This window comes from Xenopus tropicalis, chromosome 7, assembly GCF_000004195.4.
Source record: "Xenopus tropicalis strain Nigerian chromosome 7, UCB_Xtro_10.0, whole genome shotgun sequence".
Taxonomy (NCBI): domain Eukaryota; kingdom Metazoa; phylum Chordata; class Amphibia; order Anura; family Pipidae; genus Xenopus; species Xenopus tropicalis.
This window is the reverse complement of record NC_030683.2, coordinates 68,673,964-68,692,745: the sequence shown is the minus strand read 5'-3', so window position 1 is coordinate 68,692,745 and position 18,782 is coordinate 68,673,964. Positions and strand designations below refer to the sequence as shown.

General features: G+C 37.4%; 1 protein-coding gene across 4 annotated transcripts in view; it reads left to right on the top strand.

Annotated features, from left to right (window-relative positions):
• Positions 1-18,782, top strand: part of ntm (neurotrimin) — a 708,001-nt gene that overhangs the window by 587,429 nt on the left and 101,790 nt on the right. For all 4 annotated transcript variants that reach the window (XM_004916004.4, XM_031906604.1, XM_004916007.4 and 1 more), the window contains exon 3: positions 7,701-7,933. In XM_004916004.4, coding sequence (XP_004916061.1) covers positions 7,701-7,933 — 233 coding nt within the window. The remainder of the gene's footprint in view (positions 1-7,700; positions 7,934-18,782) is intronic.

Genomic DNA, 18,782 nt, shown 5'->3' with positions numbered 1-18,782 from the left:
TAAAGGTTGAATTTGTAAATTTATTGTTATAAAATTTCATTGAAAATGACAGAGCTAAGTGTTGTATTTTATTCATCTTGCAACATAGTTGGTAAGGCTGTCTGATTTTTGTGTAGTTAAATGGCAATCAAATGATGAAAATCACAATTACAGAGCAGCAACAGTAGTAAATAACCATTATGGAACGACAGTTCCTCATTAATGCTAGATAATGCTAGATGCTAATGGCCCAGGGGGTGGGGCAGGGAGGTCCATGACTGCTATAAGGAACTTTATTTAGAGAGACTATACAGTAATTAAAGGGAAAGTTAGGAATTGGGAATGAGAGGGCTAGAAAGAAGGGAACCGGAAGAGGGTGTTAGGGATTATGGGTGTTGTAGTTTCTTTGGTTGCTGTGGGGATAGGCAGGGCCGGATTTAACTTTGCGGCGCCCCGCGGCCGCCCCGCCCCCCCCCCCCCCCCTCTGAGTGCGCATGCGCAATGGCGCGGCGCCCTCTCCCCCTGAGTGCGCATGCGCAATCGCACATTTAAACTCCCATACGGAGCAGTGGGGAGAGGTCCCGACTGCTCCGTATGGGAGCCAAATTTTAAAATTATGTTGCGGCGGGGCGGCATGCCGCCCCTAAACTTGTGCCGCCCTAGGCCCGGGCCTTTGTGGCCTTTCCACAAATCCGGGCCTGGGGATAGGAGGAAACTCGAGAGGTTTAAAGAGGAAGGAAGTGAAGGTAGTGTTCTCTTTTAGCTTGAACAGCTCCTGCCCGCTGTAGGGGGGGTATTAGATTGGTATTGCAGCGGGAGGGGCTCCCCTGGGGGGGAGCAGGTGATAGCGGTATCAAGTGTAGGGCTTAACAGAGGTTATACGCTAAAAAACGCCTAAGCGCGGATTTTTCAAGCGTTGGCCGAAATATGCCAGTATTTGCACAGCAAGCTATTCCTATGTATGCACAAAGGCAGCTGCCAGACCTAGCGGAAATACGCTGCGTTTTTTACTATTTCGCACTATTAGCACCATGGAAACGGGATTTGCTAGGTCACTAACCGGTCACAGCTCTGTATGTGCTGCATGTACTGCCGAGACCCAGACAACAACAATCAGTCCACCAATCAAAAAAGAGAGTGTAAGGAACACCCAAACATCGCTGGATAAAAATCATTGTTTATTGCGTAAAGCGTATGGTCCAATATACACATGCATAGTTGTTTTTAAAGGAGAAGGAAAGTCTAAGTCACTTAGGGGTGCCAAAATGTTAGGCACCCCCAAGTGACTTAAATCGCTTACCTTTTTCCCCGGGCTAGTGCCCCTGTACGGAGAGAACAGCACCAGCCTGGGGTAGCAGCAATCGCTTCCTTCTTTCTTGTCCGCTATGTTTTTTGTACTTTGCATCCTTTTTAGCTCTGAGAATCTGTGCGGTGGGGCAAATATGGGTTATAGGGTCTCTTTATGGATTCTGTGATCTGCCAAAAGTATGTGGATCAGGGCCAGAACTAGGGGTAGGCAGAAGAGGCACCTGCCTAGGGCGCAACAGTGGGTGGGTGCCAGGCAGGTACCTCTTCTTTCACTTACCCCCTATTTCCGTGCCATTTGCCCCCACTGTACAGATTCTCAGAGCTAAAAAGGATGCAAAGTACAAAAAACATAGCGGATAGTGCCTACACTTTGCACTCAGCTACTCTGTTTGTAAATGAGCCTTTCTAGGATTTGCACACTATGAAACTTTCTCCATTTGTGATGATTCTGAAAAGCACACCTACATTAGGATCTAGCTTATTGGATAGGCTTTTAAATGTCTGTAAGAAAAATTCAGAATAACCTCTTTGTTTTTAATTTTCAATATTCTATAAACTTTGGGAGAGGGTAGAACAATCAAACCAAACAGAAATTGCAGTTACCTGTAAAATATAAATCTAACATTTAAAGCAGACTATGGACTGTAGTTTAATGTTTGAACCTTAACTAATCTGAATCATAAATTAGATCAAAGTTAATGCAGGATAGAAAGAAAAAAAAAGCATTTCTATTATTTAATTTGCTATGATATTGAACATTTACTGAATCGGAGCCAATGGCATCCAGGGGATATACTAAGATACAAAATAACTAGTGCACACTAGTGACGCCCCTGCCTATTAGAATCATGGATTTGGTGCATCCCTAAAAAATCACCCTCCCGATAACACGTTTTGTTATAATTTCTAAACTTACAAACAGGGGACACACAATATATTTAGTGTCACATCAATCGGTCCTATAGTCTTGATGCAGTGGATGTCAAACCGCACATCATATGCAAAATGTGAAAACATCTTTTTGGGCAAAGGGTTAAAAGCACATGCTGCAACAGCCAAGCATTAAAATATTCTGAGAAGGTGGAAGCTGTGATTGGTATGCATTAGGTGAGTTCCAATGAAAATTAACATGTAATTGCTTCAAATGAAGTAAGTGAGAGGAGGTAATCTGTTCTTAAATTGGATTCACAGAGTTTTTGTGGGAACCATAATGTGGCTGGAACATGAAATATGTTTAAACCCATTGAATGCCAGAGGCTTCACAATTACTATGCTCAGACACCCTAAAGAACTCCCAGGAAGTCTTCTGCACTAAATCTTCTTTTCTTTCAAACAAAGGAACCAGTTCATTATATTAATGTGTGACACGCTACTTACATGGAACCTTGAAAGTATTTTGAGCACTGATGCAGAACATAGAACAGAGAATTCTTCCAGATGAGAAATAGTTAATAAAGCAGGAGTATGTGCTATAGTGATTGAATGCAGAAATGTTATTTAATCTGCATTTCAGTCATTAGAGCTAGAGCTGTTAGGGCCTTTTTGTGATTCCAAAACTTCATTCCTTTTTTTTCTCCCCTTTTGCTCACTTCCCATTATGTTTCATTGCCTATTAGATTCCTCTATTATATGCTTTTATATTGTTATCATTGGTATATTCTATTTCAAGCTCCTTCAAGTCTTTATTTTATCAATTTTGCTTGCATATTTTAACTTCCTTCTGCACCTCTTTTCCATGCTCTACCCTTGACTTTGGTTTTCTTTGGGTTTGCTAAGCAAAGGTCCATTATATATATTCATAACATGGAACCAAGTGTGAAAAATAATGTAAACATTAAATAAACCCAATAGAATTGTTTTGCTTTCAATAAGGATTAATTATATCTTAGTTGGGATGAAGTACAAGGGACAGTTTTATTACAGAACAAAAGAATAATTTAAAAAAAAATTGGATTATTTGCTTATAATGGAGTTTATGGGAGATGACCCCAATTTGAAACTTTCTGCATAGCTGATTTCCGAATAATGGATCCCATACCTGTGTAAAAAAAATAAAAAAAATTAAATATATATATATATATATATATATATATATACACAGTATATATTATAGTATTCTTTTGTTGCTTTTTTCAGGCAGTGAGAGACTTTTTAGAATTTATACAATCATTTATATGCATGGATTTAAAGACAAGCCTTTATGCAGCAAAATCAGTTACATGCACCAGGTTTTTAGTGGTCTGACCCAGTTATATTTTTGCAGTTACCATCTGGCAAATAACCAGGCTCTATTTCTCATACAGTTCATGTTCATATTCTAACAATATTGGAAGATTTTAACAAGAGGATTTGTACTATATTCATTCACAGCACAGGAGGTATTTGTCATTCTGTAGAAAGAGTTTAAGATGAAGTGAGTTGGAAGTTAATATCAGATACTGCTGAGCACTTTCCTATTTGCACACACAATAAAGCCCGATTCTTGCTTCCAAATAGTCTTATTTTACTTTATCTCACCTCATATCCAATGTAGTTCCCTGCAGAGTTGTGCTAAGCTTTTCTTAGTTAGTAGTTCTATATCTCCCAAGCTGGCACTTTCTTCCCAATAAGTTTCTCTCACTAAGTTTATGGTAGTGACATGGAAACAAGTGAAAGCTCCAAGAGGGTTTGTAGCAGGAGCTTGCAGGGGCTGTCATTCTCCCATAACTGGTATTAGGTACTGGCACAACAACGAGATATTTGCTGCAAGCTATTTGTTATGAGTGGGGGATTTTTTTCCTTAAGCTGCAAATAACCATGATAAAATGTTCTGGTAATTTTAGAGGAGGTCGTAGCTTCAGTATTCTGCCCTTTTTGTGTTTCTATATTCCATGCCTGTGAAAACATTGCAGATGCATATTCCTTTGATCAGCCATTGTTTCAGGGCTTAATAGTTATGCAAATGAGAGAGAGAAGAATCTGGCAGCGAACTGGGCAATAGGGACTCCATATTCCCTTTGCTTATTTCTGTGACAAATACTAGCAGAGTCTGTTTTGTTTACAGACGTCTTTCCAGAAGGAGAGATTATCTGCTGCCTTCAGTCCGGATCTCAGGAGGGGCAGAAAGGAGATGATACCGGCATTTTGGATCTGGCAGGCATTAGCTAAGCAAAGTAAAATAATTAATTTGATAATTATAAAACAGGTCCAGGGGCCAGACAGAAAATTGAGTGAATGACATATTGGAAGTGCTAATGGAAAAACATGGTTTATCTCAAAAAGCATGGTAAAATGACCACTGTGTCCCATAGAGCTCTTCTAGATTTTCTAAATAGATTATTCTACACAGTTCTGTTCTGCAGTAAATCTGATTTACAACCCTAAAGATGTTAGCAAGAAACATTCAGTTACCAAGGTAGGAAAAGAGACAGTATACATTCTGAAAAAACACACAAATATATATATATAACCTTATAAAAGAAAAATGTAAAATTAAAATTTGAAATCAAATGTTTTTGTAAATTTGTAATGTTGTATAATATCAATACTATCAGTTATACATTTTTAATGATACCCTATCAATCTTCCCCAAACTTTGCAGCCACAGTTTATATAATATCTTCTTGAAGAATTTGATTTAGTAGAGTGATATACCCATTTAGAGTGTAGGAATCTATTAGGTGATTTTTTTTCTGGACAGTGTGGGCAACCATAGTGGCTTAGAATGCACAGAGTATACACAGTATACCAATACACAAGAGGGAAATGAGCTGACAGGAGTAGGGGACAATGTAGCTCTTCAGGGCAAATTTCATTCCAGATATGTAGAGTCAGATACTTGAACTATATCTGTGTATTTATAGGGTAGTTATACCCATGTTTTTTCACAACTTTTACCACAGTTATTGGGTCTATTCACCAAATTAACTTTCATTTGAAACAGCGTAAATGGTTGGGGAATGCCCTTCCTAGTGATGTTGTAATGGCAGATTCTGTTAATGCCTTTAAGAGGGGCATGGATGAGTTCTTGAACAAGCTTAGTATCCAAGGCTATTGTGATACTAAAATGTACAGTTATTATTAATGTTTGTATATATAGTTTATGTATGTGAGTGTATAAATAGGTCAGTATAGGTTTGTGTGTGCTGGGTTTACTTGGAAGGGTTGAACTTGATGGACTCTGGCCTTTTTCAACCCTATGTAACTATGTAACTTGCTATAAAAGTCACACTGACCCTCTGTAAAGTATACTGTGTGTTATAGATGTACAGGCAAAAAATTAGGAGGTAAACTGACATTCAAACTAGATAATTTTGTGAAATTTGTATTTGTGCACCATGAAACAATGCATAATTGATTGTTCTGTTGAACCACTTTGTTAGTCCATAATGATTTCTTACTTAAGAATCAATACCTGCAAAACTAGCTTCATTACCTGCTGATAGACCTTGTTAAGTGTAATTCTAAACTTTGACCTGGTTTCTGACTTTACTTGTCTCACTCAGTGTTGTGGATAAAATAAAAAAACATAAAAGCAGGCCAGGACTGGCAATCTGCGAGTTCTGGCAAATGCCAGAGGGGCTGCTGTAAGATGCCATAGACAAGTCACTGTTTATTGCATTGGTGGGGGCTGTTTGGGCCTGTGAACTTGGAATGCCAGAGCCTATTTTGACCTCGAGTCAGACCTGGATGAAGGATGCAGTTCTGCAGTTTTGCGGTTTGCTTTTGGCTAATGAGAACTGAAGCACTTGCACTGGCTTAAAGGCTCCAGTAATTTGGTATCATTATATTCCCATGGGTTGCTATGTCTAGGGAAAACAGTTGCGGCAAAAAAAGGTGTGTTTTTGGTCACCTCTTGAATGGCTTGTAGTACACTAAAGCTAGAGGCCAGCAAGCTAGATATTCCCGCAGCAAAAAAGAAACTGTGTAAAAAAAATTATATCCCTAACCTGATTATAGAATCACACTAGGGGGCACATTTACTTATCCATGAACACTCCGAGCATTCGTTTGATCAGTCCAATCGTATTTTCCGCAACTTTTTCGTATTTTTAGCGTGAAAAAAATTGGATCGGTTTTGCTGCTGTTTACAATTGTTCGGTACAAAAATTTCGTGACTTTCGGATCGCCAATATGATATTATCGTGACTAATATGATTTTTTCGTAAGCATTTTTGTGAAATTTGCGATCTTCAGAAATTTTCGTTTCCAATACGAATTTTTCCCATACGGGATTCAAACTCATGTTTTGAAAAATCTGCCCCTAGGTGTGATAACCTCTTATGATAATTAATCTTTAATATACAGAGGTGAAACAAGCCTAACATAATTTTAGCATTTCTATAACAAAATTTAATTGCAGCATTCTTTTAATGATGGAATGAAACAATTGGAAAGATGAAGTCAGCATGGCCTTCACTACACTGAACTTTCTCTCTCCTACCTGAGGGAGGTGAGATTTCAGAGCATGTTATTCTGATTCTGATTTTGCAAGCTTTAAGCTTTGTGAATACTTTAAGGAAAAAGTAACTGCAAATTTGCCTACACTGCAATAAAAATGCTTATTACACAGAATTTCACAGCTGAAACCAAATCGCATACGAAGCAGCCATTTTTTTTTTTTTTTTGCCATGTTTGGATATTAGATAAGAGCTTAGTCAGTTCTGTGCTAGGCTTTTTTCACCTGGACATTAAATGTAGTTCCCCATCAGACCTCACTGAAAAGACCCCATCAGAGAGAGAGAATAAAAAAGTGAAAAGCTGAACATTCATTTATTGCCTTGTTTTTCTAAATGCCAGCTTTTCTTGAGTTTTAGCTAAGAAGTTTATATCAGGTAATTCAAATGTTATACCGCTCCCCGTTGTTAACATTGCCTCTCCACCTGTGCTGTCACATGCTCCCCAGTCTGATCCCTGCAGGCTCAATTTTCTACCTGTTCTTTTTCATATGAATCTTTCATCTGCTATTCATGTCAGTCAGATGGACAAGGAATTACAGAACATTTTTCTGTCTCTTGACCTCACTGTCTTTCTTCCCCTTCTTTACTGAATCCCCGCTGTCTGTGTTTACCATTGTGCCATTCAGTCTTGTAGCAGTCTTTTTTCTGTCCCATTTTTGTATCCTTTCTGTCTGTCTATCTAGCAGGCTGTCATTTTATCCATCTTCTGTTGATCTGTATCACCTTTAATTCTGTATGTGTTTTTATCCTTTAAATGGCATATATTCTCTCACTAGATGTTAATGCCTTACCATTCTTTTACAGCCTCTCCTTAAGCCTTCTACCCATTGCCGTTATTTAATTGATTCCATGCACTTTTAGAATAGAAGGTTTTATCTTTTTGACAAGGGGGTATGCTGTTTTACAGAACTAGTGCTGGCTTCATAAAAATCAGTCTTGCACAAAGCATTAATCTTGTCTTTTTTTCCCCTGCAGGTGCACAGTAGACAACAGAGTGACAAGAGTAGCCTGGCTAAATCGTAGCACCATCTTATACACTGGCAATGACAAGTGGTCGATAGACCCCCGTGTGGTGCTTCTGGCCAACACAAAGAGCCAGTACAGCATTGAGATCCAGAATGTGGACATTTATGATGAGGGACCCTACACCTGCTCTGTGCAAACAGACAATCACCCCAAAACGTCTCGTGTACATCTCATTGTGCAAGGTAGGCAATATTTTCTATCTATCTATGTATCTATCTATCTATCTATCTATCTATCTATCTATCTATCTATCTATCTATCTATCTACTAAACTGTTATGTAACAAGTACTCAAAATACATTCTGAAGCCCTTTTTCTCATAAATAACCTCTGCAAATGTATATATATACCCCTTTGGCAACTGTCTTTTGGGCGTATGCTTTTAAGGCTGCATTTATATTTCTGCATGTCTTGAATAAATTCTTCTCAATTAAACACAAATCTTATAGAAATGTAGTTCTCTATTAGTCATGCAGTATATACATGCTTTTATGCTGCAGAAAAGTGCACTTGTAGATAATTGTGTAGACCCCACAGAGTTGTTTCATGAGCAGTAATTTGAATACAAGGGTTTAAAAGTAGCTGTATTGAAACACATTCTCTAATTTATTCTGGGGCATATTTCTGGCTAACCTTCTCCAAAACCCTCTTTCTTAACCTTGAAGTGCTTGTTTTTACAGAGATATTAACAAATTGCCCAGTTTATGGGGTGGAGTACTAAGAATACAACAGTTTTCCATGGTTGCATTATCATATCAAAATTCTGGGAAAAATGTTGTATTTAAGAAAATTGTCAGAATACATTTTTCACAAGCCCTATTAATTGTACTGCGTGTGGGATACTTTTTGAAATAAGGCAAATTTGCAGTCCTTAGGGCCCATCCATGAGGCACTTGTTCCTATGCTATTGGGGGTGCAAACTGCTCTGCATCTTACACAAAGAACTGCACCAAGGGGTGGATTAATACACAGGCAAACCTAGGCTATAGCCTAGAGACCCACAGTGCTCAGGGGCGCATGAGGCTGTTTCAATTATTGTTTTAATTTTCTTTTTTATAGAGCTTGGGCGCACATACAGAAAGATAATAAAAATAGAGTGCACAGCAAACCATACAGACACGCACCTTGCTGGTTGCTGCCTTGCCTAATAGTGGCTGATAGTTGATTGTTGTATTTTTAAAACTACCAGTGGCTGCAACTTGGTTTTCAGTAACTTACCAATAAGCAAAGTGCAGAAAAACAGAGCCATGCAGGATGAATAAATAAGACAGTGTATAGGCTGAGGGTACATTTTGCACCTACACAAAATTCATGCATGTTGCATAGTTCCAAAGTTCATGATGGGAAGATGAGGTTTAAATAATATTAGATCATACTGACCAACTTTGCATATGCATTGTCTTATATAAAGGTCATGCCAGCTAAATCTAAAGACTGGCCCTATCTATTATCCTTTAGCATACTGGTTAAGGTATTCTCTGCATTTCTATATACTGTGTTAAAGTCTTATTAACAGTCAAAATCCTTGTATAGCTTTCAGGAAAAAAGAGCACATATTATAATGGAAATATAGGGGGTGTCCTGCATGTTTATCAGATCTCCCTCCCCCCAAATGCATCCTACTGAATTGTGCTTGTTATTACAATCAGCATTGGCTTTGTTAGCAGGAAATAACTTCCCACTTCATTCGAGCTGCGTTAATCTTCCATTCCCCGTCTATTGTTTGTTGCTTAATTACCTGGTCATTGTAGCCTGGCATATGAGCTGTTCAGTTGGAAGGGGGGTAGAGACACAGGCTGAGGGTATTTGGGAGACAGAAAGAGCTGCATTGATCTTGGCTGTGGTGTGTCCCATTAAGATAAGGAAAAGGTTTTGAAGGATTTTTAAACTTCCTGTAGTGCTTATATTCTCCGAAAATTAAAACTCTTTAATCTACAGTACAATTTTCCTTTGCAAACAGAGGTAATGGTTTAAAAAAAAAAAAAAATAGAATCACACATACAAAGCCTAACAAAGCTTAGGCCTATTAAATGTTCCATCCCACATTCTGGGCATTCAACAAAACAGTCAGGTTTCTGCCTGCTAATGATATTCTGATTAGGATGAGACAGAAGAACATGTCATTTTCATTACTGCTTTGTGTTTACTGATTTATATTTACCATATGTGAAATCAGATGCACCCGCAGTTTATCAGAGCAGTATTCTGTCAATTTTAGATATGATTTTGTTGTACTAGGAGCCTCATTTCATGAGTTATAATGCAATATAGCAATGAGATCAAGAGATGTACAGCGTCAACCAAGATGTGAAATCCTTTTTCCTCAATAGTCAGACACCCAAATCATCACTGAACCTTAAAATATAATTAGAAGCTGCATTCTTGATGCCTTTGATATATATCAGCTTATGCTACTAAATGTAGAGCCAAGCTGTAAGTCAGTCACAAGGTGAAAAATGATTGCATCAAATTGGATCTGAAGACAACATAAGTGGGGAGCAAAGCCCATTCTTATATAATCTTAATATTGTTTAAAGATATATACACATTACGCAGTTGCAAGCAGTTGCAAAGAAAGGCATGGTTGAAGCCTTTTTTTTTTAATGTGATTAGCACACCAAGGCCCTACCACCTTGATTGTTACCCTGCCATTAAAACTTCATTGCTTTATACTGAGGGCAAAGATTGACAATAGTGATGAATAGTGAAAAATTCATGAAACGCATTTATTGCGCGTTTTTTTTTTCCGCCCGCATCTTTTTTTTTTTGGTCGCCCACACTTTTTGTTTATGCGACTGCACCCTAATTCGACGTGCAACAAATTTTTCCACTGCAAATTTTCACCAAAGTTTCGAGAACCTATTCGCCAATGGCGAAATGCGCTGCCAATCCATGCCTGGTTATGGTTTTCAAGGGGTAACAATTAGGGATGAACCAAATCATGAAAGATTCGACCAAATGCTGAACCTAAGCCGAATCCTAATGTGCATGTGGAAATTAGGCTCGCGCACTTAAACATTTTTTACTTCCATGTTCATTTAACCAAAAGTCACGTGATTTTAAGGATCCAGATTCAGTTCAGCGAGACGCTTTGAGCAAATCCAAATCCTGCTGAAAAAGGCAGAATCTTCGCCGAATCCAGAACCGAATCCTGGATTCGGTGCATCCCTAGTAACAGCAGGTAGCGCATTTGAATAATTCCTATTCACAAATTTCTGCATAACTTCATTGTAACATATAAAATAATGTAAATTTTTTTTTACAGATTCAAAAAGTTTGCATAAGATAGCAAAATGTTCCCATAGAAAATAATTTAATTTCACTGCTCAAAGCAGTCAATTAAATTATGACACATTACACATTGTTCATATTTAATAAAAATGTTGAAATTAATTTATTTAAACTACAAGTATTATATTTAAGCTATAGCTTTAAAAATGTATGTATAATAAAAATACAGCAGAGCTATCTTATGGCATTATATTTGGACAATTCTCTGCTACCTATAGCTCAGGATCTACTGATGGACCACTATCTACCTCTTGGGTACAAATGTTTTATGAACTTGTGTCTTCAATATAGTTTAAATACATTATACATGTGTAAAATGTTATATCACTGGGATATAATCATTGTAACAAGGTATTAACCTGTTCACATCTGAATATAGATGCTGTTGTATTTTATCAATACTTGTCCTGAAAAAAAAAGAATGAGGGAATGAGGTAAGCACAGAGGAAAGAGAAGTGTATTAGTATTGGGAAGGGCTTAGAAAGTGTGTACTTGTATTCTGCTAAATTCATGTTTAAATATAAAGAGATTGTCAGTAAAAAGTCTGCATCTCCATGAGCAGCCAAAAGCTGTTGTTCTGCTTTTCATTATTTTTTCTTAACTCCCCTTCCTTTATCCTGCCACCACTGCCCTTCATTCTTCTCATTTAGAGCCGTGCAAGGCACTGGAACCTGACATTGTTACAGCCTGAGAGCACTCCAATAGCGAGTTCATTTTTATTCAGAGCAGTACCTCTCAGTCCCTGTCCTTAGTTTATTTAACACCTTATGGTTATACTAATGATTGTCATGCATTCATGAGAAGCTAGTACATTCAGCTGAACATTATAATAAAGGTGAATGACAGTAATCTGCTGCCAGAGTACCTCTGCTTTCTACTCAAGAGAAAACAACATGCCAGGTGTTCAGAGCAACCTATTCACACACAATATACAAGAATAAAAGATGCTCTGTTAGCTGTAAACTATCTCTTGAAAACATAGTGTCCAGGAAATCATAGCATCACCTTTATCAGTTTTTCTTCTGTATGTTAGAAGATATGAAATGCTACAATGCTTCTATATGAAAATGTAGGGCTAGGACTGACAGGGGGGTGTCATGTTAGACTTATGGCACAAAGCTATTGTATCTGCTATGCTGCTCTTGTGGGGAGCATTTCAGATAAAATGTAGAATATTTAAAAAATCTCAGCTGTCAATCATATATTGCCTGCCTCAGGCATAGGGGTGGGGCTTTCACTACACTTCTCACATTCCCCCCTGCCTCACCATCTATAATTGGATAACCAGTTCATAGGCACGGGCATCAGGTCCTCCATTCTGGTACATACACATGATTTTGGTATAATGCAAAGCTTGCTTTAACAAAATGTTCACAAAATGGTACCTGTGTATGTGCTCTAAATGTGGATTTAAAAAGAATTAAATAAAGAAGATTTAAATATTTTTATAGTGTTAGTAAAGTTAATTTTTCTAGACAAACACAATATAAAGAAATTTGCAATTATTTCTTAGGTTGACAGTTCACCTTTAAAATATAAATGTATAAAAAAAATGCTCTACCTATGGTCACAAATGATGTACACCTGTATTGCTTTATGGTGTCATATGCAGAAAATGTCACAAAACAACATAATGCCGTGCATACATGCTAGGATGCATCAGTTTTGCCTTTTACCCTCACACCTCTTCTTAACACACAGAAGATGACAAAAGGGCAGAACACTGTAAAAATTTAAAAGGGCATTATTTACTGATATGTATCAGTAAATTAGTGTTTTGTAAGATTTTGGTTCAGTAGTTGTATAGTTTTCCTTTAATACTCTTGGTTTGGGAAATTGAAAGCAGCTGTCACATACTTTTGCCCCTATATACAGCCAAAAGTATGTGGACACGTTCTTTCACTCTCATCTCTGCAAACCAGTGTTGTAGGAACTTAGGGTATGGGGATTTAGTTGGGCAAAAGCAGAATTGCAAAAAATGTAATTGTATGAAATAGTGCCAGGGGTGTCCACATACTGTGCGTCCATTCCTCCAATGACACACACAATCGGCAGAGTAAGTGTATCACACACTTGACATTGTCACTGCAATGAAACAGATGCCTGACATCTGCTTTCTTCACTGGTGCATTTGGATTCTTCCTGTTATCCTGAGACAGCCCAGCCTAGGGCAAGAAAACCTGTGTATGTTAATTAGACAGACTTTTCCACATCTACCAGGATTTGCTAATGAATGCTTTGAATGTCTCATACATATTTGTGCCCTCTTATTTGTCCCTCCATTCTCAACAATACCTTCTTCAAACCAGTGTATAGGGAATATTGCAGGTGGTGGGAAGAGTATAATAATAGAAATGAGTATATAATAATACAAATAGGTTCACAACACAGTCAAAATCCCATACATCACAGTCAAAATGGCAATTCAGCTTGGTTGTCATAAGATGTTTATCAAAAGCTTAAGAAAGGGTGGAAAATAGGGTTAGAAATAAATCACCTGCCACCCTACATTGACCCCTGCTCCTCCTGCTGTTCAGAGACAGTAAAATACTACAATTTGTTAACTATGACAGAAAGAAGTAAAGGGGCCTCCAAAGGGCTCTGGTATACGGTATGTTAATTCCAGAATGTAAAGTGCTCAACACATAACATTGTAATGTACTTTTGAAATATTGTTTTTGGGTCACCCACATGGCCCACAGTGGATCCATAAATAAAGAATATTTCTACAATAATCTGATATGCCAATCTGATATGCCTTCCTACTTCTCTTAATTACCACACAGTCATTAGGTCAGTACAGTCCAGTAAAAAAAGAAAAGAAGACTTCCATTTATCTGAGATTTTGTCATATTTACATTAAAATTACATTAATAATTTAGGTTGAAAAAAGGACAACAATCCATGAAATTCAATCCCTCTGTATATGCATATGCTGTCACAAATCAGAAGTCTTACTTCCTGATGAAAATCACATGCAGGGATTAAAGGAGAAGGAAAGGTAAAAACTAAGTAAGCTTTATCAGAAAGGTGTATGTAAATACAGCCATAAGCACTTACTGTAATGCTGCACTGAGTCCTCTATCAAAAGAAACACTGGATTTCTTGTCTGTTTTTTTGTAAACATGATGTTCCCGTGTCTGACTTCTCTCTCAGAAACATCCTTAATTCCCATGGCCAGAGTCTGTGCAGTTCTCTCCTCTCTCCCCTCTCCTGCTCCCCTCCCACTAGAATGTTAAGAATTCCCTCCCTTCTCCCTTAGGAATGTGTGATCTGAGCTATAACGGCTAGAGCTGCAGGCAGGAAGCTACCTAAAATGGTAGCTGCTATCTTAAGCAAAGTGAGAAAGCTTCTAAAGCTCAGGTATGTTAATGGTTTCTGCAGAATAAATATATTGTTCTATCTGGCACTAATGTTGCAAATCTATTGGCAGTAAAATGCCAAAATTACTTTCCTTCTCCTTTAAGAATCGTGACTCATATTCAACACACACATGGGGGCAGATTTGTCAAAGAGTGAATTTAGAGCTCACCACAGAAAACTTCACTAACTTTTTATCTATTCCTATAGTATTGTTGAAGTGCATTTATCAAATGTGAACTCTCAACCATTGATTCAACCATTGATGAATACCCTTCTAAAAACCACATAGGAATAGATATTAGAATTGGTGAGTTTTCCTGTGTTAACTTCTAATCTCACACTTTGATACATCCACCCCATGGCATTGATGGGGGAGTTCCAGAACCTTCAGTGCCAAATACAATGCATGTGTGCTTTAGTACAACCTATAGTGTCCCCTGTAGTCTACATGTAGTGTTCCCAAGCAGTGACTAGGCATCTTGTTTGAAATAGGCTCAAATGTATATTCCAGAATACAGGGAACCAGTCCAATAGAACCTTTTTCAGTCTGGTGGAATAGAAAGTTTTAGAGAAAGTTCCTTATTTAGCAGCTTAATGATCCCAAACACAAGGCTAAATAAACAATGAAGTGGTTTAAAGTGGCACAATTTGGACGCAGAGGTGCACAGCAATTCTGCATCTTTTTCTTAGCACTTACTGATTGTAGCACATACAGATTGTAAATAAGCTCTCATATGTCTTGATATGATCCCTAAAATGCAAGATTTAGGTGATATAAATGTGATTTGAGAAAAGAGTACATTGTACAGGCACACCTCACTGGGCCCAATACTTTTTATGTTACCCCCGACTGTAAATTAATTTGCAGTTTATTTTCTCTGATGGCCCTTTTCCTTTGGCTTGCCCTTCTTCCTCAGTGTGGATGGATTGGAATGCGTAGTCCTCTGACCTACTAAAGCAGCTGCTGCTTCCTCCCATAAAGGGAAGATTAGCTAACGTCTAATTGCCTTTATTGATCATTAATGGCCATTGAAGAAAACTGGAATGAGGCATTTGTGATTCAACTGTTATATTATTGCTGCTAATGAAAACTAAAAAGAGGGAGAGAAGCCGCCGCTGTTCTTTAATAACCATTTATTTGCAACTGAGCCAGCATCTTATTCCAGTCTAATAACTGTGCCAGTTTTTAAAAAGAGGTGTAAGCCACAAAAACACAATAAAAAAGCTCAAGGCTATAGACAACATTTTGGTATTATATTTCATATAATGTATTAAAAATATGTAGCTGTCTACCTTAAATTACCAATAAAGTTCTAGAAATACACACACAGTTATGGGATCTATTGTTCAGAATGCTTGAGACTTGGATATTTCCAGATAGGGGATATTTCCATTATTTTGGATAATTGTGCATGGCTTGGGCAGATCAGTGTTCAGGCATGTAATTTAATTAGTTGGGCAATTTCCAAGGGGCCCAGGAGACTGGTGGGATGAAAACTAAGAACCTCTTTGGGTGAGAGTATTCTAACTATTATGATATTTTTTGTCGAAGTAAAACGGTACAGATTCCCTTAGCACTAGCCCCAAGATTTCTGATGACTGCACTGGTACTGAAAATTTCCTTTATTTCATACATACTTATATTTTTGTCCTTCCAAAGCACATTTGATTCTACCTGTAAACCCTGTAGTATAACATAATGTAGGGAAAGTAAAGAATCCAAAGTTTGTGCTTTAGAACAAACTCAGAAGCTGCACTTCGAATAGCACTTTGCATTAGGCATCTATGTAGCATAAGAAGAATCTTCTGCTGAGTCTCTAGATTATAAAAGGATACAAAGCACAGAGCACACAAGCACATCTAGAGCTCCTGTAGGCTAGATCACAGGAATGAATCGTCACTGCTCCTATTCATCCACCTGGCACAGCAACCCTATAACTAAAATAAAGCCATTCTAAATTATAAATAAAACCCCCAAGGTTTTAGTTCCCCTTCAAAGGTTCATTCATTTTAACTGTACTGTCAGTGAAATTTCTTGTTCAGATTTAGATACGGATGCTATTTTCATATACCTACAGTACATGTACACAGTACACATGTTCTGCTCTCTCAGCTTTAAATAATTTAACATGCATTACCTTAATGGCAATGTATTAACTGACATATGATTGTTATACCTCTGTTTTAAATTTAAGTTTTTTTGTTTGAAAAGTTACTGTAGATACATAATTGGGATAACACCATAAGAAAATAGCCCTTCTCATATTCTTCTTACCCACAGTTACACCCTTGAGTGTCACCAAGTATATTCAGGGGAAGATGCTGTAGGCAATAATTTCCAGTGATATTAACATTGTTTCCCTAATGATATTGAAATGGAGAAGTGATAGTATGTTCTCCTATGTGCATTGTTATTGCCAGTTCTGCACATGGGGACAGAGTCATCATGATACATGGCTGTGCTACCAGCCAATCTGTGCCTCCTGGGTTTTGCTATAGGGACTTCACTGAGTCTTGCACCAGGACTATACTATCTAAAACATACAAACTAGTTCCTCCTATAAGGTCACACTGGTTACTTGTGATGACTTAGCCACAGCTACTCAAATGTTGAGATACTAATGCCAAATAAAAGAAGAGAATCTAAAAAACAGTGGTTTAAATACATTCAGTGTTTGAAGATGTTTCAGGTAACATAACTAATCAGTGCACAGAATGATTTCATGTGCATGAATAATGCACCTAGATTCTAGATTACAAAAACAGCTTTATTTAATTATGACAGTAAGGGGTTGATTCACTAAAGTCCGCAAAAACGAGTGATATTTATAGCATGCGTTAAAAATATTATCACTTCTTATATTTTGAGAATTAACGATCGATTCACTTAACGGACACTTGTCTAAATTAAGAAGCGATGTGATTGTCGTTATTTATCTGGCGATGACATATTTTTAAGCATTATTTTAAACCATGCAATATATTTATGTGTTATTTCGTAGCACGCGATATTAGCGCACACTATTATGCATGTAAGCATTACTTTCTGAAAACTACCATTCTGAAAATTACCATTTCCCTGAAAACTGGAGGATGCATCATTCTAGGGGAAACACATGCTTGAAAAAATCCGACTGCAAACTCCATCTTGTCACCACAGACAATCACCAGCTGCAATTTTGTTTAGTAATGCCTACTCCTGGCAGGCGTTAAGTTTCACAGTAATGATCTCCACATTTTATGCTTTTAACGCTTCAAATATGTTTGTGAATTATGCGTTAGTATTATTTCTATTCGATAATTAACTCAATGCGATGTAAATAATGCTTTGCAATAATAAGGATTTTTGCACATGCAATATGAGTAGTAATGCATGCAAAATTACTTTAATGAATCGGTACTTAATTATCGAACACTTTTTAACGCATAAAACTATGTGTTAAACGTTAATGACCTTTAGTGAATTGGCCCCTATAAGCTTTATTGCTATATGCCAGTCCATATTTTAATACAACTAAACTCAAGCTTTGTCAGGAACAACCAACTAGGAATTGCTGTGGGTGCTTTGTTTTTGTGAAATTTTGCACATTGTTACTTAATGAGCCCCATTGTATGCCATACAATGTATGTCTGGAGCATAATTAGAAGCATAACAAACATGTCAAAAAGTTAAAGGAGTGGAGGGCTTATTTACAATTGATGGGGCAGAAATGAGTAAGGTTGCAAGTTAACTCCACAATATACCCAGTGTCTGTTGACACTTTCTGATATGGGATGATATTAAAATTAGCAAATAGTGATAGTGCTTTCTACAATACATAAATACAGTAAGGGGAGCTTTCAGCACCATGGACAGCTGTCATGCATTGCTGGCCTAAAAGTGAGTCTCACAGATTAAAGGGAAAAAAAAGTATTGTTAGTGCTGTCAGTTCTAGATAAATGTGAATCTTGCCCAGAAATGACATGCCAGTCACTTCTTACACCTTGTCACTATATGGCAGTATAAACAGCTGTTGTATTTTGTGATGCCATTTAGTTAAATGTATAGGTATAGCTCATTTTATTGCTACATTAACCTGGTACCATAGCTTGACACCCAAACCACCCTCCCTTGTGCATTTTTATAGAACTTAATAGAAAAACATTATTTTAAAATATAAATATTTTTTTTAAACCTGGGAAGGTAATATTTAAAAGTATGGCAACTTACTTACACAAGTAAAATGCATCCCAGCCTCTTCTCCTAGACAAAGTAGATACGATAATTATATGATTTTACACTGGTATTTTAAAGGTCACTCCATACTCTATGTATCTTTACCTTTCTACTGTATGCTTGAGAGGAGGGCCATCTCAATATTCTCAGCTTAATTCCTG